Below are 21,547 nucleotides of genomic sequence, written 5' to 3' on the forward strand. Positions count from 1 at the left end.
TCTTTCCCTCCCCACCAGGCCCCACCCCGCCCCCCCAAGCCTGACTCCCACAAGACTTGTAGTTCAACTAAAAGAATGACAGTTCATGGTAGGAACAGCAGCTGATTCTACTCCAGTATTACATGTGCGCATAACCATTCCCTCGGGGCCTGGTGGAGAGCACAGAAACGGTGTAAAGCAAGCCCCAGAAATGGCTGGATAAAGCCACTCTCTCCAGACAGAGCAAGATACTCCTGGCTGGGAGAGAAAAATAACCATGCCACTAACAAAATTCCTAAACAGTAAGTGCCCCCATTGCATGAAAGCAAGGCTTTGAAAAATTAATTTCATTTTATACAGGTTCTTTTAGTGCCCCCATCGCTGAAGTATCCAAAAGGCTTCAGAAACACAGTAAGCCATATGCCCAACATCTGTCACATGTAGTTCATTCTCACTTTTGTTCTACAAGAACTGCATATGTAGTGAAGCTTTTGTCCTCATGTGACTTGTGCCTTTTCTAATTTAACAAGCTTATGATCTGTGTCTACATACATGGGGAGAGACCCAAGAAGCACATGAGAAAGTTGGGAGAAGATTGTCACTGCCATTCACATCTGAGAGACTTAAGACATGCTCTCCAACCAAACTCTGAGGAGGTTCTGCCTTCTGCCTATACAGCCTGGCTTCACCCTCAGAGTTGAAAGTTCAGTTGTGCTTGAGGAGCTCAAGTAGTCACTGACTATCTCAAAGTCACGAGTTATCTTTTGTTTACACAGCATCCAGGCATTCAAGCACTCTGAAGATAAAGAATGAGACCTTGATCTTGGGGTGATACCCTCTGATAATACAGATGTGACAATAGGCTAGATGGACTCCTGGTAGCTCATACCTGGGAGGAGATGAGTTACTGCACTCCAGTTTTAGAGTGGCTACAGGCTCTAGATGCTCTTTTACAGACTCAGACATGCAATCTACCTGAGAAATTATAAAAGTGTACAAAACAAAGGAAAGGCCCGTTAATGGGAACTGGAAGCCCTAAGCCCCATCAGATATAACAGAAAAGAAATATTGCTGACTTGTAGGTTAATGTCAGTGAGACACCAACTACTTCCAAACTCCAAACTGAACTGAACAGTTGCAGGGTATGTCCCTGCCACCAAAGTACACACACACACACATCCCACTGGACCCCTCTTCTGTTCAGGTCAAGCTTCAAAGAATTGTGGGCAAATCATTCCAGGCTGTCTGTTATTTTTGTCTCTTTCATCTGACATGTCCTGGCTATAGAGCTACAGCAGATGTGCAATGTAGGCCAGCAGGTCTAGAGTCTGCCATGCACTGTCAGGGACCTGACGCAACTCCTTATACAGACATCAGTAACTATTTGAGGACTCCTTTGAAGGCCAATAGAGAGAAAGAAGGAAAAAAAAGTGGGACTGGGGCAAGAGAAGGTAAGTAAGTGTAAAAGTGTCAGGAGCTTTTGCTTTGCTAATCAGAACTAGCATTCAGGGAAGGAAAAATCCAAATGGAGCTGCGGTAACACATCCCTTCCTCATCTTCTCGCCTTTTCACAGGAAAGACCACTGGAGAAAAAAGGAAAGTCAAAGAGGAAAGTTCCCTCCTCCTCATCTCAACAACTGGCAGTAGAAGACCTGGATTCTCACTCCACAGGCCCTTGAAAAAGATGTGGTGTTTGATTTGGTATTTTTTTTGATACCATAAGGCCTTGAGCATCCATTAAATTAGGGATTGTGGAAAGATCTGCCTTTAGAGCTCCCATAGCTTTACCTGATTTTCTGCTCCTCCCCTCTCTGCTACCATATTGCTGCTTCAGAAAACATACAAAAATCAGTTGGAACAAGGACCAAAAAGCTGCCAGGTGACCCACCCTTCTCTTCATTTTGCTTTTCATTTCATCAAAAGACGAGAAATTAATGAAGACAGGATGTGCTAATCTCCGCAGTAACACTGTAATCGACAGAGCAGCTCAGAAAATAGAGAAGGACAGATGTTCAGAAACACCCACCTTTGTAATTGGATTTTCAATGTCACAACATGATAGACATCTTGTAGCATGTCGGCTACTGTCGCATCTGGTGCATCGGTCACATAACTGAGAGGGAGGGGATTCCACCTCCCAAGCTTGATTATTCCTGAACAGAAAACAAAAAATTCATACTTTATATTTTATCAGCCATTTACTAAACCCTTTGATAAACTTGATTGTTCATGAGATTCAAGATCTGCCTTGAGGTTTATTGCAGTCTTGCTCAAAAAGATGTGTGATACTGAATCTTGAGGCAAACAATGGAGAAGAGTAGGAATAGATTTCAAACTCTTAGCAGAGAGCTGCTGACACGTTCCTGGCTCTTAAATTACTCCAAGGAAGCACAGGAGGCTTCCTCCCTGCCCATCTTTCATCATCCTACTAAAGCCTAGTTCTCAAAGTTAGAACAAGCTTTAAATACTCTGCAGTCCTGATTTTGCAGTCTACAAAACCCTTCAGTAAATAAATACATTGGGTTTGACTTGAGCAGGAAAATTCCTATGTGTGGGCTTTCAGCACACAGTTACAATCTAAGCATGGTATGATTCCCAGTGTAGATGGATGACACTGGCAATCCACCAAGTAGGAAGAGTTCACCACCAGTTAAAAGTTGTATTATGCAGACGGTTGCTTTTCTTTGTGAAAAAAAACAAAACAAAACAAAAAACCAAAAAAAAAAACCCAAAAAAAAGAACCAAAAAAAACCAACTGCAAGCTGCTGACCACAGATCCAAAATAGCATTTTGGAGGCGGAGGAGAATGCTGTTAAGTTCTATTTCTACTTCTGTTCATGCTTTAATAGGGATCATCACCTCTTCTGGATGAGTTTGTCACACAGAGTGTAAACTTGGATGGTAAACCATTTGGTGCAGAGGTATTATTTCTGTTTAGACAATTGCAGAGGGCCCACCCACACCAAAAACAATGACTAATACCCAGGAATGACTTCCAGGAAGACGCCAAACAAAGAAAGCCACAATGCCATCTTACATGAGAGCAAAGCAGTTCAGCCTTGTTCTGCACTATCACAACTACTGCTTTCAGTCACTCCTCCACTGTGGTCCCATTGTCCCACTGTTCTGCTCAGGTAGCTTCCCTTGATGTAGCCCTAGAAGAAACAAATCATCTTTTCTCCCATTTAAACTGATGCCTTTTGAGGTCTGTCTATACATTTTTTGATCTTCAGAAAGACCATCTGTAAACTCTACTGCCAGAAATACACTTATGCATGAGAAAACCACTTCCTCTGTGATAACGGGAACTCTGAGAACCCTCCTTGGGTATCTGGAAAGATGCTGTAATGCCCAGAAACTTCAACACTCTCCTCAATTTCTACTCCCAGTTCTTCACCAGCTCTCGAACTAATTAAACTGAAATAAATGGCAAAAGCCATCTCTGGAACAATGAAACAAAGCTTCTTGCACAGAGATGATAACAGAACTCAATGCTTATAAGCCCAGGAAATACCCACTATGGAACGTTTTTTCTCCATTCTTGCACAGGTTGAAGTTATTATTTGAGTACAATCCCTTTTCTGTAGCATTTAAATCTTTGCATTTACTGTTGATGTAATGCTTTGCAAGGTATTCCATGACCACATGCTGAAAGAAGACGGAAGTGACCTAGTTCATCCTTGGTGGCACAAAGTTTCACTCCAACATGCTGGTACAGACAGGCTAATATTTCAAGGGCCTATTAGAAAGCTTTAGGCAAGGGGAGATCTTCCCCAAATAAAACAAAAAGTTTGTAAGTATTGCTTGATAAACTAATGCTTGAAAATGGGACATAAACAGAACAAAAACATTTAAATGATGCACTGTTTCAGTATTAAGATTTAACAATCTGGTGCTGAATATGCTGCAGTATAAATAGTGCCTGGACTCAGATCCAGTAGAGTAACACACAGCACTCATTCACAGCACCGTATGTCTCCAGTGCTGGCTCCTTGAGTCATATTCCACTTGCCAAGAAAAGCTGTTTTTCTGAAGGGGATCGTTTACTTAATGTTATCTCTGGTGACAACAAGAAATGCATACAGTACAGCATGTATTAGTCATGAAATGAGCATCAAGGGTCCACTGAGTGAAATACATGCTGGGAAAACACAATTTAGCTGCTGACTTCCTTCACCCCCTTCTGCTATATAATAATTTAAAGCAAAATCACCTAAAAATCCAGAAATCTAGACCAGCTTCACAGAACACTTGGCTTCCTATGTTTAAACACTCCAAGTTTTCATGTAATTGAAAAAATAAGCATCATATGTGCCCCATAAGTCACATCTAAATTGGCAATATTTTCCAAGAGGCTTTATTTATCATTCAATTAAGGACAGCACTCAGAGAGCACACCATCTGCAACTGCTCGGGCCTGGCAATGCTGGCGAGAGACAAAGAGACAGTCAGGGGTCACCGAAGTTACCAAAGGTGTCCCCAAACTGAAAAGTGTAAAGAGAAAAACCACAGTGCAGCCAGGGTGCACCGCAGCCAGTACTATGCAAACTGCTTTACAGGAAACGTCTGCTACTACTGGAAGTTTGGTAGATTTTCTTTTCTTTTTCCTTTTTTTAAAAATGCTCCTCTACAACTGGAGAGGAAATTGTTTTGGCTGGATTTAGACAAACCCAGGTGTTACCGTAGTGCTTGGTGCCTCTGCACGTTAGCACCTGCTGCGAGTCCTTTGCTCTGTGTTACAGCACTGCTGATGTCGCTATTTTTTCAGCTGGTGTGATACGATGTGTGAAAATTTTTTTCCAGAGCACATTAAGCTGGTCCAAACGATAGCCAGAAGCCATGGTTTCCATCCAGCTCCTCAGCAGACTTCACAGGTGGTTTATTTCATGGTATTGACACTGCTCTTAAGGCAACTCAGGTTGCATTTGGGAAGATGATACCAGCTTGTTGAGCAAATGTGTTCTCCACACGCTAGAAGACATCTCTGAATGACCCCTCAGTAAAATCTGAGAGGACCAAAACCGCCCCCCTAAAAAGATCCCTTCACTAAGCTGGCAAACCCCTTTCATTATTATGTACCTTCTAATGCCCCAGAAAATTATTTACCCATGTGGGCTAGAAGCCTCGTTTGTCTTCGCGAACAGAAAGAACAGCGCGTTCATTCTAATGCCACTGCTGGGGTTTAGAATATACAGTCCTGCTATGACGCTTCTTAGTCATACACAGAATGAGGTCCAGGTCCTGCACCTCCCAGTCACCTGCACAGGTAACCTCAGAACTGGATAGTCCCATGAGGCATCTCATCGACGCTGCCGTACATCACTGCGGTAAAACCAAACTTGTAAAATGCAGCATTTTCCAAACTTCTTTTTGCAGCTAAACAGAGCAAACTAGACCAAGAACATGACTTACACTGTCACTGGCTCCCTTCACAAACTATCCCCTGCCCCCACCATGGTTAGATTCCTGATTTCACCTTCCACAAATCATGAGCATACTTGAGTTACACCTTAAATGGATACCTGTAGTTAGGTCACACAGGATTAATGCAACTTATCTAAAATGCTGATGTGCGAGGGCTAAAATTAAGCCACGGGATCAACTGAAGGACATTTTGGAAGTTCCTGTTAGCATCACCACTCTCACCTCAACATTTTTCTGGAGACAGCTACAAAATTAATCATGAGTACCACTTGCCAAAATATGTAGAGAGAGAAAAAGTGAAGGAATTTTGTGGGTTTTGCCTGAAGGGGGAAAAGAAGGATAGCAGAGTACACTGCGTCCTTACCAAAAACTGTTAAGAAAAGCAGTTGTCAATGCTGAGCAGACAAACCATTTGAATCCCTGATGCAAAACCTCTGATTTTCTACAGCACAAGCCAATGTAACCTGCTGAGACTCATATAGGATGAGGTGTTAAACCAGACAATTGCTATCCTTGTGGACTGACAGGCACAGTCAGGCTGGAAACTGGAGAAGTGCAAAGTTTGGTTTTTACGCTCCAGCCCTACATTCACCATCATGTTGCAGGCTGCAGCAGTACAAGTTACATCCAGCTCAGGCAAAAACCTGTGCCTGTGCTGTCAGTCAGAGCAAACATCCCAGTGTTCATGTGAGCTTCAGAAAGGCTGAGGGAATAGGCAGTGACCAACCCAGCAGGAGATCTCCTGGGATATATATACTCCTTCAAAATGCGTTGAGCAAATTTGAATCTGCAGAGTTACACTAGAGCCATGCCCCACATGGTGGCAGCATGTTGGAGCTGTACAAGGTGTTCTCTCATTCACTTCCCTGCCTCACAGGACCACAGCGTGAGGGTGGACCACCGCAAACACAAGACCGGGGTGATGAACACAACCAATATTTGCTGCCGTGCTCTAAGTTCAATCAAACAGTTTCGTTTAAACATATTCCTTTTAGGCAACCTCTTACCTACAAAACAGAAACTCAGGTGAAACTGCAGATTCACATTAGCATCCAAACACTTTTGATTCCTTTTACAACTCCAAATGAAAGACCTCAATGAATCACTCAATAAAAACTCCGCTTCTGGGACCATCAAGCCATTATCTATGACAGAACCTCCCTACAGGAGGGGTAGGCTCTTGTGATGTTGATTGCACCTGTTTATCCTCTTCAGAGGCATCCTGTCCCTGTGCTATAGCATGTCATTTTCCTTTGTTCAGCTGTGCTTTGGTACAGGAATTAAGAACTGCCTGTCCCATGTAATAAGTACATAGAATTATTTATCCATAAATCAGTTTGCAGGAAATCACTACCCTGCAGTACATAATAACTCAGACTATGTTTCTAACCTGTAACCTGGCTGTAGTATATCATCAAACTGTAACAACATAAAGGCATAATTTGTAGTTATTATTGTTAATCCAGCACAGGGAATGACTTTTCAGGCAGAAAAGAGAAAAAAGCAACAGGAACAATTTAAAAAAAAAACAAACCCTGATTATACTAATTTTGTATAATATTATTGAGCTGCCTTTTCAGCTCTTAGGGAAATTTTACAAATATTATACTGCCTTTGCCCATCATTATAAGGGTGCCCGTATTATTCTATTGAATTTCAATCAGTGACATATTGGGGTAATACATGGTAATCCTCCCCTGCACTTCTAAAGCGCCTTTCATCAGAGGATCCCGAAGCACTTTAAAAACATTAATTAATTAAGCTTCGTAACATCCCTGTGAGGTAGACTGTATTATGCCAATTGACATATCGGTGATTTAGTGATTGAAAGCACACAATGAACGTAATCCTATGTTTACGCCAATACAAAAGAATCCCCCTCCTTCCCCCTTTCAGTCCATAATAAATAATTCAGTGAGAGAACAGGAATAAATGATGTGGTTACACTGTGATGTACACATCCACAAATCAACAGGAACACCCACACTGACTGAATGACAAACACTCCACCCCAGCTTAGGGGACTTGGGCAGCTCCAGGACTCTGCACAAAAGGGTGACCTTCACCCAAGGGGAAGGCACGGCTGAGCTACCCAAAGCTCTGGCAGCATAAAGCCCCTTGTTTTGCTGCTGCAGCTGCTGGAAGTCTTTGCTATTACTGTTTTAAAACACTGTCATGAACTGTGTGTACTGACGGTGGTTTTCAGAGTGAAACACTGCAGTCCAACAATGCATCTATGAGCTGGTCTGTTTAAATGCTCACGTCTAGCCTTTCTGGCTTCAACATCTGTATCAACTCACAGACTTTATAATATAGGCATTTACATGGTGACATATATTTATCTGATTATGTATGAAAATGTACACAGACACATGGATGTGAGGAACTATCCACAGAAAGACTGCTGGTGTTACCAGGGTTAATTGCTGAACTTCAGAGCACTTTCACAGATGAAAATCACTTTGGTACATGAGATTTGGTTTGAGTTTTTAATCTTTTGAACGCTAGTGTTGCCCATTCCTTTCCTCCAGCATGACTGCACTCAAGTATTTGACTTAAACATACACCAAACAGTTTGATACATTGTAATTCTGCATATCAGGTTTACATTTTACAGTAAAAAGATTGTGCCTCATGTAATAGATGCTGCTTCACATTTGGGAAACGTTATGTGAGGACCCTGACTTTAATTAGATTAATTTAACATAGGCACTAAGTTACTGGACTAAATTAATAAAGATCTTCTTAAAGAAAAAAAAAGAGGGGAGGGAGAGAGAACAGAATGAATCCACAAATTTAATAAAATTTTCTGGAGCTTGTTATTTTGGAAGTCTTTATTTAATTTTCCAAACCCCTATTCTGTTTGTAGAAACAGCCAATAATTGGTAAGGAAACAAGAAAAAAAAAAAGGTTGATGCTATTTAGTTCAGGGGATTATTTCTAAAACTGTTATATGGTAGAACATGAATACCACAAATAAAGAGAAGAGTGAGGAAGCAAATTTTAGCAAATATTACAAAAGCAAGTATTTTTTACATTTCCTCTATTACTTTTAAACTACTATATCCACTGAGAAAATCCACATTTAGCCCTGCATGGCCTCTCTCTGGCCATTTTTGGGATAAGTCTGCATGACCTTGGATGGCAAGAAGTATTATACGAATAAAGAGAAAGAAGTCCTCTTTATCTCTCTTTCATTTGTGAGAGAACTACTCCTCTAAGCATCACTTCCCTGCAATGAAAACAAAGTCTTTTCAGTCATGAAACCCCATCACAGAAAGGCTACTGCATCCAGAACATTAAGCAGCTCTTAGCAGTTGCCCTTCAGAACCCTGTCAGCCTGGAGCTCAGCTTTACCCTCCACCAGCCTGCCTTCTCCTGAAAGGCACCATCACACCAGGGCTACTTTTCTCAGCAACCCTATTCAGTAGCCCCAATGCCTGTAGGGCTGTAGCACCCACTTCTTCACCAACATCATCCCTGCATAAAGCCCAAAACGTGGCACTCTCCCCATTTTTGCATTAAATTACTGTCTTTTGGGCAATCTCTTCTCTTAGGGTAAGATCCTCCCCAGCTCTATCCTGGGAAGCTTGCTCAGCTGCAAAGGAGCAAAGGCTGTGACTCCTCCCCGTGAGCAGTGGCTGCTGAACACCTTTGTTATCCAGACCCGGAGGGTTACACCTCAGCCTATTCCCTAATCGAAAAGCTTCCTTAGCTGCTCCCATGCTTGAAGGTTTGCTTTGTCATCTTCAAATCACAGCTGTTCCTTTTGCCTTGGACAGCAGCTGCCTCTGTGAGTCCCAGGCTCCCTGACAGAACACTGGCTGTTCTATGCCATCCCTCAGTCTGGCACTGGGACCGTGGTTCCTGTTCATAATTTAGTGCCTCCAAGAAAGCTAACACAGTCAGATAGTGCTAGTGAGGACCTGTAACATGCTTCACCTCAGCCTTACGGGCTGAAAATTGGGGAGTGGTTGTATTTGCCTCAGATGCTAAGAAATATGAACACAAGTGTACTGAACAGGCAGTTCTTTTCTCTAACAGCCACAAACAATGCCTGGATCATCCCCTCGAACATTCTGGACTCAGAGACTGCATTGCCATCTCATGACCTCCAAGGGGCTGCACGTGAGTAAAAGGACCAGAACCTCACACAACCATTTGCTTTCCAATCTGTCACCCTCCTGCCAGCCCAACACCACTGACACAACCTGTCTCACAACACCTCCAGCAAGGAGAACAAGGCATCTTGGTGAACAGCCTTTGGACTCCACCCTCCAGAAGCCTTTCTTGGATTTTATATTAGGATGTTTTGAAATGGAGAAGAGAAGGAGAGGTAGAAGATGTTTTCCTTCATTGATGAAAAAACTTGTATCTGTTTTTAAAAAGGTGCCAGAGCCTTTAAAAAGGTACCAGCTCCTTCAACTCACCCAGCTTCAATGCTTGCCTGTAAGCTTCACATAGTCCACTGAGCAGGGAAAACAATAATGTGGCATTGTGACTGAATACATAAAACACATTTTAAAGGTTATAAAAGAACATTGCTAATAGGACATTGTAGAGGCTAATAGGCTTAGAATTAAGCCTACAGACATTGTTTGGCCTTGTACGAATCTGAATATCCTGCCTACTCACAGTAAAACAGCTACAGAGAGCACAGAAGGTCTGGCTTCGGCTGCAGACATACAGTAGCCAACTATCTTTGTGTTGAGTCAACTACAAGCAGATTTGAAAATTCATGGGTCTCCAGTCCAAAGGAAAAAAAAGGACACACGCCATGCTGTGCTGCACAAACAAGCCCTGTAACTGAATGCAGATTCCTATTCTGGACTATGTAGTTTAACAGCTTTACCTCTTTACTTGAAGATTTGTGTCTTTCGGGGTTTCCTTATGCTGTACAAAGACTAGCAGAACATTTCTTCACTAAATTACTACTTTTGGCTTCTCTCCTGTCTTTTCATTCCTCCCACCAGACATTCAGCTCTTGACTTTCATTAAAAAACCAATAAGAAAAACTGAAGAACTAGTAGGACTAGCAGAATCCAGCTAGCAGGGTAGAGACACATGTACTGCTGAGGAAAGTGAGGGATTTGGGACTTTGCTCAATGCTCCAAACAACGAACGCATCGAGTAATTCAACACGGATGCAATGTGTGAAGATGTGGCTGTTGTTACCTCTGTAATTTGACTCAGAAGTCCTTTGCTCCCTGAAGCTGCATGATTGTAAGAGCTTATTCAGATCCATACAAGACGAAACAATGTCCATAAGCTCAGTCCTAGTATCTTTAAAGACATTCAGTTAAGACCTAGATCTACCATGAAGCAGTTAATAAAAGAGGTAAGACTTGTATCCTACCATTTTTTTATATTAAAAAATTATAAGGAAGCAAAATTAACCCTATGTAAATGTGCATGCACACAAATATTTAAGACTATGCAGTAGACCAAAGACTGAGAGTTTGTTGATCTTTGGGCTCAGATCTCCCTCATGGCTCAAGAAACAGGTAAAAGGCAATGGATCAAACCTTTCCCTTCCCTTACAAAGTGATCTACTAGAGAAAAGACAGAGAACTGTATCTTTAAGATTGTAATATTCCTTTTCAAGATACATTTTAATAATCCTAGTCCCTAATTTGGGCAGCATTGTAAATTCAGATACATCCAATGAAATTCAAGACAAATTTTTCCTTCGATAACACTCACTTCAGTTGATAATCTGATTCTCAGGTTCCTCATCTGCCTCTTTTCTTCCCAGGAAGAGCAAAACAATCCTGCATTTCTGACAATTCTAAATAACGCTTTGCTGGTTACTGAACTACGGTACATTTCCTATCAACAGAAAACAAAGGACGAAAAAAAAGACTGTAGTTCACCACCAAAGGAGATGACTCAGAGCAAGCAGGAACAGTTACCAGACTCAGAAAAAAACAGTTTTCCCTTGCACTGTTGAGGAGCCCACATTATGCTGAGATGAACCCAGATTTGTTTTCTTAGCCCACATCTTCCTAGAATTGAACCCATTTTCTTACAAAGCCATCAGATCCCTTATGGATCCTGTTATCTTCTTCACATCTGGATCTGGAGGCTTGAGCACAAGTATATCATGCTCTGAAGCATTTCCAGAAGTTCATTGCTTCTTTACAGAATCACAGAATCACCTGGTTGGAAGAGACCCTTAATATCATCAAGTTCAACCATTCACCCTGCACTGCCAGGTCACCACTAAACCACATTCCTAAACATCGTATCTACACGTCTGTTAAAACCCTCCAGGATTTTAAATCCCTTTAAATTCCTCAGGGATGGGGACTTCACCACTGCCATCAACAGTCTGTTCCAATGCTTTATAACCCTTTTGGCAAAGAAATTTTTCCTGATACCAACCTCCCCTGGCACAATCTAAGACCATTTCCTGTTGTTCTATTACTTGTTACTTGGGAGAGGCAACCAACCCCCACATCACTACAACCTCCTGTCAGGGAGCTGTCAAGAGTGAGAAGGTCTCCGCTTAAGCCTCCTTTTCTCTAGGCTAAACACCCCCATTTCCTCAGCCACTCCTCAGCGCACTTGTGCTCCGGACTCTGCACTAGCTTCATTGCCCTTCTCTGGACACGCTGCAGCACCTCAATGTCCCTGTAGTGGCCACACTATTTCTAATACAAGCCAGGACACCACTGGCCTTCTTGGTCACCTAGGCACACTGCTGGCTCATCTTCAGCTGCTGTTGACCAACACCCCAAGTCTTTTTTCACCGGGCAGCTTCTAGCCACACGCCTCCAAACCCGCAGCGTTACATGGGGTTGCTGTTATTCAACAGTCTCAAGCATTGGTGGCATGGCAAACACCCTCGTGAGCAACTGGAGAGCTGCAGTACCATACCTCCTGAAATCCATCCTCCAGTGAGTAACTATGGTGCTTCACAAGCCACGAAGCTGGAAGGCAGCACAACAGCACCAGGCTTTTCTTTTTGTTTTTGGCATGGCAGACACTTGAAGAGATAGATTATCACAACAGCCTCGATGGTGGGTTTTCTGCTAAAAGAAACAGTTGCTCAACACCAACAATCCCGTACTAAACCAACTTCTGTACCAGAAACCTATTCCTCCAGAGCTCTGTGCACTCACCATTTCTTTCTCTTTCCTAAACTGTATCTCATGTTCAAATGCAAAGAGCCAAAAAATCCCCCATGGTGATATTTCAAGAAAAAAGGGAAGAAAGATTGTTGTTTCTAATGATCTTCCAAAGTCCCGGGTGCCTTGGACCGATGTATAAACAGCTTCTGCATGTGTGTAAACAGAAAAGGAATCCAGAAGCCCATTGACAGATCTGGGGAATATCATTAAATAAAGATACACTGGGATGATGCTCTATTCAGAACGTGGGATCAACACTGGAAAAATCTGTGGAAACTACCGAAGACACCATTTCACCATAAGGTACAACTTACACTACTGCCGGCGTTCTCCTCTGTACCACAAATATCCAGCAACAGACTGGGGATTTCAACTAATGACATCATAGTAAAGGAGATAATAACATAAAAATAACGGTACTTCCCGAATTCTTATGTAGGAAGATGCAGACACACCACATACATGTGCATTCCCAAAAGAATAAGCAGACTAATCCAGATGTGTTCTCCTCTCCACACTCGCACAAGGAACCAGAGTAAACTCAGTGCTGAGGAAGCACCACCAGCACAGGAAGCACAACACAGTGATGGCTTTGGGACGCTTATCATTTTCACAACCTGACTGATTTCAAAGGTTACCCTGGAGGAAAAGCCTCAATCTGGTCTCTGCCGACGCAGTCATTTCCCACAGCCAATAACTATTCCCTACTCTTGGCACTCACTCAGGTGGAGGGATGTGGTCTGCACTGTGGGTGTCTTCATCTTAATGAAAGTCTATTTTACTCCCCAAAAGTCTGTTTATTTGGAGACAGAGAGTATTACCAGTTGTTTTGTACTGCAGGTCTTAAGGCATGTATACACTGCAAAGAAATAAAGATTTTCGAAGTAGAAACTATATTACTGAAGAATTATCCCAAAAGTCTGAGATGCCTAATAGTAAAATAATTCAGACTTCAAAACCTTTTGCAATTTTTTATTTTTCTAATAAGTTTAGGAAAGGAAAAAGAAAGGTTAAAAAAAAAAGTAAAAGAGTATATGGAATCAAGAGGTGATTAGCACACCCACCACATGGGATGCTCCATCACTACTACTGTTCTGTAGCTCTCTGAGTAGAAGTATTTCAGTTTTTCTGCCTGCCTTTGTGATCAGCAGCACTCTGGGTGAGGACCAAACACCCATCATAATCATGTCCACCTGGAAAAATCTACTGCCTCAGAAATACCCTCTTTGTCCATTTCATGTTGAGTTTATGGTGGATAAATACCCAATCAGAGCTGCCTATCAGCATTAAAACTGCTCTCATATTCCTCAGTCATGTCCCTGGATTACAATTTATCACAGTATAACTCGTTTGAAGAGCTCATGCAATAAGGGTCCCAGTCAGCATGACCATGCCCCACTGTGGTGTAGATGTAAAAGGTCAATGCCACACCACTAAAACTGTCATCTAAGATAATAATCTTAAATATTAAACAAAATGGATACATTCTGGATGAATCTATAATGTTTTGTGAGAACACACTGTTCTAGACTAAACTGTCATGAAATTTTAGAAGTTGTTCCAACCAAGTCATGCTGAAAATGAAGTTCTACCCAATCTTTACAACCAGGAGTAATTTCATTGCTGGTGGCCCAAAATGCTGGCATCCCCGTTACCTTCCTTACCTATTCTGAGGTGAAATGCTTTCCATTGCATGCCCCAAGAGAACTGAAGATCTGGAGGCCCATCATCTGGAAATGTCTAAAGAATACTGTTCATTTATAGAAATTAAGGCATCAATCTGTAATGGAAATCCTCTGTCTTTAGGCTGTGCTAACATGAGCTCTTTACAAACGTCAATGAAATGAAGGCACCAGTTTCAAGACATTAAGGACTTAAGTCAGCTATTATCTAGGTATGCAGTGTAAAAAAGGCTTTATATTCCATTAGTTGTGTTGTGCGTCTGCATGGGCCCTGTCTAAATAAAAGGAACATTATACCTGAAGCATTTTTTGAGTAAATTTTATATCAAAGGAAAATATTAGCAAACATATCTAAGTGTCACAGTTAAAACTTTAGAGGGATCTTGGTGGAACTGTGAAATTAGGCTCTTATCATGGCTGAGGGGTTTTTCTGCCAGAAACAGAATTTGCAGAGGAGCCATTATCTCACAAGAGATGAGTAGACTTGACAGGCTGATGGACGAGAACAATTCGTACTTTCCTTCAGTCTCAACGAGACAGCAGAACTGTCCACCAACAACCGCCCCAGCCAGAAAATGTTCTCAACCTTTAGGAGCCCTTTAGGCCTCCTTCTGTACAAAGAAAACAGTTTTAATTTTTTGCTTGCAAATAATGAATAGGTTTTCTTTTCTGCTAAAATAGAGCTTGGATTCACTGCAGACCATAAGATGGTTTCAGCCCTGGATAAGAATCCCTCATGGCAAGCAGATCTGCTGGTCAGTGCCTGCTCACCCACCCATGGCCACACAACTGCTGCCTTCCTCCTCCCACCCACACCATGCTGCTCCTGTTTCTGAATGATGGCCAGTCACCTCCCAGCTCTACAGGAATAAGTCTCCAGACCACAAACCTCTAATGTCCCCTCCTCCTACCCCCAGGGCCATGACTTACACCCTGTTTAGCTTGAGTCATGACTTTTCTTCCCATCTTCTTACCCTGCATTTTATCCACATTTATAAATGAGCGGAAGAGATCTCTAGAGGCTGCCGTGGATCAGTATGAGCACGGGCTGCCTGCTCCGCAAGAGCCACGCTCATGGGTACCTACCACCAGGCACGCTCGCTCAGCCCATGCAGGGCAGGAAAACCCAGCAAACACAAAGATGCCAGCTCCTGGGGCAGGGCAAAGCCACTCTTGTAGACAGGAAAGCAATACGCGGGCAGGCACGGAGATCCCTGCCAGCCACATTCACACCTCAGCATTAGCTTTCCTCACTGTGCACATATGGGCTACGCATTTAACTGGCTGGCTGCACAGACCCATCTCTCCCTGCAGTCAAGGAGAAAAAAAGATTGCATTTTCTCACTAAAATAACCCACTTTTCTGCCAGAGCAAATCTTTTTTCACGTTGTCTTTTCTGGCTCAGTTTTCATGTGTACATTATTAAATATTCAATGGAATAACTATTTCTAAATAACACGTACACTACCTTTTAAGTGGCTGCCAGTATTACATGCATTGCCACACAATGGGAGAGAACAGACCAGTCAGTTTAAATCATGCTCCTCTTACTGATTTTCACAGCAGAAGTAGTAAAGTAAATACTTTACTTTGTAATCCCTTTCCTTGTAGGGAGCTGATAGAATAAAATGCTAAGTGTAAATTAAAAGGAAAAAATAAAACACTTACTTTAAAGGACTAACACTTCTCCACCTTGCTGCATATAAAGATCTGTGTATCTGTATTAACTCTGGACACTGGACAGTCAATATGTATATATGTAACTTTAGACAGAGGTACATAGCATGTTGTTAAAACTAAGAAATTAAAAATGTAAGAAGAAAAAAAATTAAAAAAACATTTTTCCATTTCTTTCTCCTAGTAGTGCCAGAAAATTCTCTTTACTTCATCTCGGGGTTTGAACATCAGTAGTCATTCTCTGACAATATTTAGATGAGAAGCCTTCAACTATACAAAGTTGGTAAAGTCATTATTTCTATTGCATAAAATTATCTTCAATCCTTTTGTTCATCAAATCACCACCAAAAGACAACGTTATTTCTGAATATTCCCTGGGTAACACAGATCAGCGGATTGTGGAAAAAGATATTTTGCTTTCGTGAATAAAAATCAGGGGAGAAAAAGGGGGGGAAATCAGTTCATAAAACCACAACTTGTGTAACTGGTTTTGCTTAAATGAAAAACAAATCAACTGATCATTTCCTGGCAGATGACGCATTACATTCAGACAGAATTTAAGAATTTTATTCTTTAATTGTTTAGCCCTATCTTTACTCCCAATTATTCTATCCCCTTTTTATTTAAAAACTTGTTTTTAAAGCAGATAAATTTTGAAGGAGAAATTCTGTCTCAAATTAGAAAAAGTTGGGGAAAAAAAAATATAAAAACTACATTACCTGGAAACAATGTTTATAGATCTCATGCTCATGTCTCCTTTGCTGTTTAACTTTCTCTCCTGGCAAAACTATTCAAAGAATAGTTTTAATAATCAAATATTTTTTGAAGAATTTGATAAGACTACCACTATATTTGTTTAACTCCCCGGCCCCCCCTCCACGCACAGCTTTTGCATGGATTTGTTAATGGTCAGAGCAGCGGCACAGCCCTGGCGGGTGAGTTCCCCAGGTGAGGGCTGAGCCCTCATGAATCCAAGTTCATCACTCACCACATTGCTAATGAGACAAGTGCAGCCCAACATGAGGTTAATTGTCAGAAGCAATAATCTAAATTAAACTGGCCAACGTTCAAGGAAAGGCTACCATTTAAAATATCCTTTTCAAATGAAAGCAATCTCAGGAGTTTATTTGCCGACTCAATATAGAATTCCAAGTTTTAAAAAAACCTTCCTCTTCCCCTCTAAGGAACCAAAGTAATTATTTTTAATACAGTGGCATATGTTAGACAAAAGTATTAAGGAGGGGGCTTCGTTCCACTCCAAGTCTCCACGGAATTTTCCCTTATGTGATCACACATCTGAGCTCAGATTTTAACTGCACCAATGAAGATTTTTTTGAAATAATGGCTATTAGCTGATGAGAAATCCTTTCACAAATAATCCCAAAACATGGAAGATGTGGTGTGATGTTCCCAGCCTTGAGAAGTATAATTAAAACAAGAGGGAGGGTGGGGGAGCAGGGTAGGCAGGAGAGCAAGAGTTCACAAAAACATTTGAGAAATAGCTTGAGTCAACTCAAAGCTCACTCAGTTTTGGCTGGGACCCTGGGCTCACAACAGCTTCACCCCTCCAAAACAAACACAACCACCCATTTCTTCATGATGCTTTCACCCAGGGAGGGATCTGCTCCTTTGCTTTCCCCTGCCACGATTATGACATGCCTGCTAGGATTTGGTTTGGGTTCATATCCCTTGCCGCCTTGGAAACAATTATTTTTTTGTTAATTGTAAGAAGAAAAGGACTTAAGTGGCACCTTGAACTGACATAACAACCAATAGCTTCCAGGTAATTGTTAGATGCTGTAATTAAAATAATGCACATTATTTAGGCAAAAAGTTTAAAAATACCTTGGGGGAAAGTAGTTCGAGATATAATTCCACAAAGGGAATCTGTATAATTTTGGTTGCAACCACAGAGGAAAAATGCCGAATTGATAGGAATTATTTGCTTAATTTGTGGAGTATTAAAAAGTGTATTCATCTAACAAGAATGAATGCTGTGGGTGTAGTTACAGTGTTTTATGCATACATTTACCCATAAAAAATGACTGAAATATGTATGGAAAAGTAGTATTCAATTAACCTTTTTGTATTTTCAAAATTATTTGAGTCTTTGTCATTTTTATAAAGATAAGGAAAGCTGGCAGGTGGACACAAAGCTCCCTTTCAAAGCACTCAGTCATCTATCCCTAATCTCTGCACTGGTGACAATCAGAATACCCAGGTTCTCAAAACTCCTTAATTGTAGCCTTGAACACGAGATCATTTTAACTCAGGTTAAAGCAATGAAAAACCTCTTGACTGAATAACAATAAATGTAACAAAAAAAAATAATGCTATACAAAATACCAGGAAAGACACTGGATTCGGTAAGTAACAAATGAGAAAAAAAAACTTGGCTCAGCTTTTAATGATATTCCACAAGAGGTGCCTTTCTTACACAGAGTTGAACTCTTGAATCACTACAAACGCCTCAGTCTAAGAGGGAGCTAGCAAACAGGGTGGCATGAAAAGCATCTTGAATCAGACTTGACCAGTTTCAGATGAGGATGTTGACTTGAGCTAGCTATAAACATTTTTACATTTATCTTTTTATTATTATTATTTCCTTTGGAAAACTGCTAGTCCCCTTCCCAAATACATCAAATTTGATCTGCAGTGCAGAAGCTTTGTTACATTCTGTTCTATTCCTTGGGTGCACTGGATAGTCTGTGCCTACTCAGGAACCCAAGGGGAACACACAAAATTACACTCTCCATCTCCTAAAATGAACTCCAAAAGTTCAGCAGAACTATCTATTTACCATTGTTCTCCAGCACAACCAGCTGCACCAGAAGCACAGCCAAAGATGACTTCTTGGAGACAAACAGCCAGTGACAAAACTAAGAAGACTGAAGAGTTCCTGAACTTTGATGTCTCTTTCTGCCCGATTCTTATCGTGCATGCAAAAGCAAACAGCAGAAGGTCAAATCCTAAGACCAGAGGTACTGGCATCATCACTACAGAGTCAATGACCTCAGCCCGCGTTCAGCCAACCAGAGACTGATTGATCAACTGAGATCCACTCAGCAAAGACCAAAGATGCTTGGAGAACACCTAAAGAAAGGATTTAACTCACTGGGTCAACTGAGGAAGGCTCTACATAGTCTTAGGTAACATGTTCATGAAAACCATTTTTCATTTTTCTCCATGTGTAGTTGTTTGATATCTTTCTCCTTTTAAATATGAATTTCTCTTTCAGATGTGGGAAGTGGGCATTTTCTCCCCAAATATTATCAAAGGGCCATAGCACAGTCCCACTTAAAATGTAGGGACAAAATTAATTATTATTACAGAGGTACAGATATCGAACTGCCTGTTTTCAGTATTAAAAGCAAAAAATATTTCCAAACAGTTTTTCTAATTGACTAAAATTAAGCCAGACAGCATCCGGTCCATCAGTTCTGTTCCCAAAATGTACTCTTCATCCTTTCATCGGAGATTTGAAAAAAGACACCACAACACAGTCAGAGGCATTAAGTAGTCAGGATCCAAGGAAGAAAACATAAGGGAAGTAACATTAAACAGCCTTGGGATTTTTTATTTTTCTTGCTAATGAAGAAATGTCCCATAGAATTCTCCTCCCTGCCTGACGCTTGGCATCTCCAGCAGTCAAGGAGCAAAAGGCACGTTAGACAGCTGTGGAGCTCCTCTGCGGAAGAAGCCTAATGCTCCCTGTCCCGACCCAGAGACACTGTTCCCAACAAGCCAAGCTATCGAGCAGCGACTTGGGCCAGATCAGTGAGGTAACAGTTATTTCTGTCAATTTAAGCCCAAAGTGTAAATGCATATTCAGTCTGTAACATCTCTGGCAAGCAGGATGATGACCACCTTTGCAGGGATAAGATGCTATTTATCACTAGTTAGAAGTAAATAAAAGCAGACAGACAGATTTGGAAAACCTAAAGCACTTTAAAAAAACTACACTCTGCTCCAAGACCTAACACAGTAATAGACTCTCACAGGAATAGCTATTTCCCTGGCAAGACAGTGCAATAATGCAATTACTGCCATTTCATTAATTTATATTCTCAAAATCTGTCTCTTCACAATTTCTAAGTATTTCGCTTTAACATAAAGACAGGATTTTCTGTCCCAGTTTGCCATAGCAACCCCTGCAACAAATAGCAGTCATCTCTGAAAAGGGGGGACTCGGAGCATGCACGCCTGGGTTAGTATGGTTTGTTCTAAAGCAGGTCAAGAGTACAATGGACCTTTTCTACCGTGTGGGATTGAACACCAAGAAATCTCACTTCAAGGGCTGCCACGCTTCTCTGCAAAAAGCAATGACACTGCTGCTAAGTCTGGATGTAATTACAGACATGAAAGGATGGCTGTGGAAGTTTGCTTGCGTCTTCCTCGCCCTCCTATACTAGAGATGTATGTGCCATACAGCTGTTCACAGCCAGAACAAGTAACATGCAGCAGACTTAACATTTCCTTTCATTTTGTTTAAGTATTAGTGTACAGTGGTGGCTGTGAAGGCACGTTTGCCACTGAAGAATGAGACCTTTGTCTGTCTGTATTGCCGGCAGAGATCTCCCTAGCCAGCCCATGCAGCTCCCAGCAACAGCTATACTGGGAAGCTTTGACCTGCAGCCCAACGAGAACACTCAGTAGGGCTAAGGGTAATCCCGACTCCTCCTTGCTCATTCAGTTGCTCGAGCTGTTTGAAGAAATCACTGCCAAATCATTTTGTGGTCATATTATAAAATGAATCATTGTTCACCAGTCCAAGATTGCTAAACCCATTTTATGTGTGGTTTAGAGTCGAGTCACTGGTTGCTCAGACCCCTCAGAGTTGCACTCCCTCCAGTCTAGTCACAGCAGGGAAAGCGTTCATCTTTGGAGCTAGTCCAAACGTAGGATGGTATAACCGAGCAGAATTTGGCCTCTAGTATTTGTTCTCACAGGCTCCCCATGAGCCAGCCAAGATTTTTTTCATCCACTTCCATCTGAAGAGCTTTTACCTCAGAGTCTCTAGCTTTTGTGCAGAACCACCACAACTTCTGGGACTTGGAACACCTACCACTCTTTTTGAGGCACCCCAATTACACGCTCCCAAGCGTAACTTCTCCGTACACGTTCCTATAGACTCGACTTCTGTTTTAAGAGAGCCCATGGAATATCTGATGTTAGAATTTGGTAGGAGTGAATGAATGGTCCATTATTCACCCTGGTGGCAAGCAATGGTTGCTCTGAACTTTTATAATGCAGTGCACTACTGTAACGACATCATATGACATCATATATCTCCCACAATTTCTAAAGCTTCTGATGAATGTTCCTACATAACTACCTTGTTAATAAATGAAAAAAAAATCCGTTAATCAAAGGAAAATCTTGTGCATTTGTGCACTACTTAAAAGTCTACAGACAAGTACTAACCGCTTGATGCTTTAAACCCAAAACTCTTTACCTTAAATTCCAAAGAAAAGAAGGCACCATCTTGATTTATGGATGCAGTTAGCCAGGGAACCCTGCTTTTACATGAAAACCTCACAAAGAAAGCTCCCCTGCAAAACATATGAATCTTAATTTCAACTTTCTAACAAGTTCTCTGAAAACAAAAAGTTACTGTATTTCTCTCATTACGTCCACGTGTTTATGGTATTT

General features: G+C 41.4%; 1 protein-coding gene across 1 annotated transcript in view; it reads right to left on the reverse strand.

Moving 5' to 3' along the window:
* Positions 1–21,547, reverse strand: part of SATB2 (SATB homeobox 2) — a gene marked incomplete at its 3' end in the record, with an annotated part of 82,823 nt that overhangs the window by 45,521 nt on the left and 15,755 nt on the right. Inside the window, exon 2 of the mRNA XM_010141907.1 lies at positions 2,006–2,132. Within this exon, the coding sequence (XP_010140209.1) occupies positions 2,006–2,132 (127 nt within the window). The remainder of the gene's footprint in view (positions 1–2,005; positions 2,133–21,547) is intronic.

This window comes from Buceros rhinoceros, unplaced genomic scaffold, assembly GCF_000710305.1.
Source record: "Buceros rhinoceros silvestris isolate BGI_N320 unplaced genomic scaffold, ASM71030v1 scaffold7568, whole genome shotgun sequence".
Taxonomy (NCBI): domain Eukaryota; kingdom Metazoa; phylum Chordata; class Aves; order Bucerotiformes; family Bucerotidae; genus Buceros; species Buceros rhinoceros.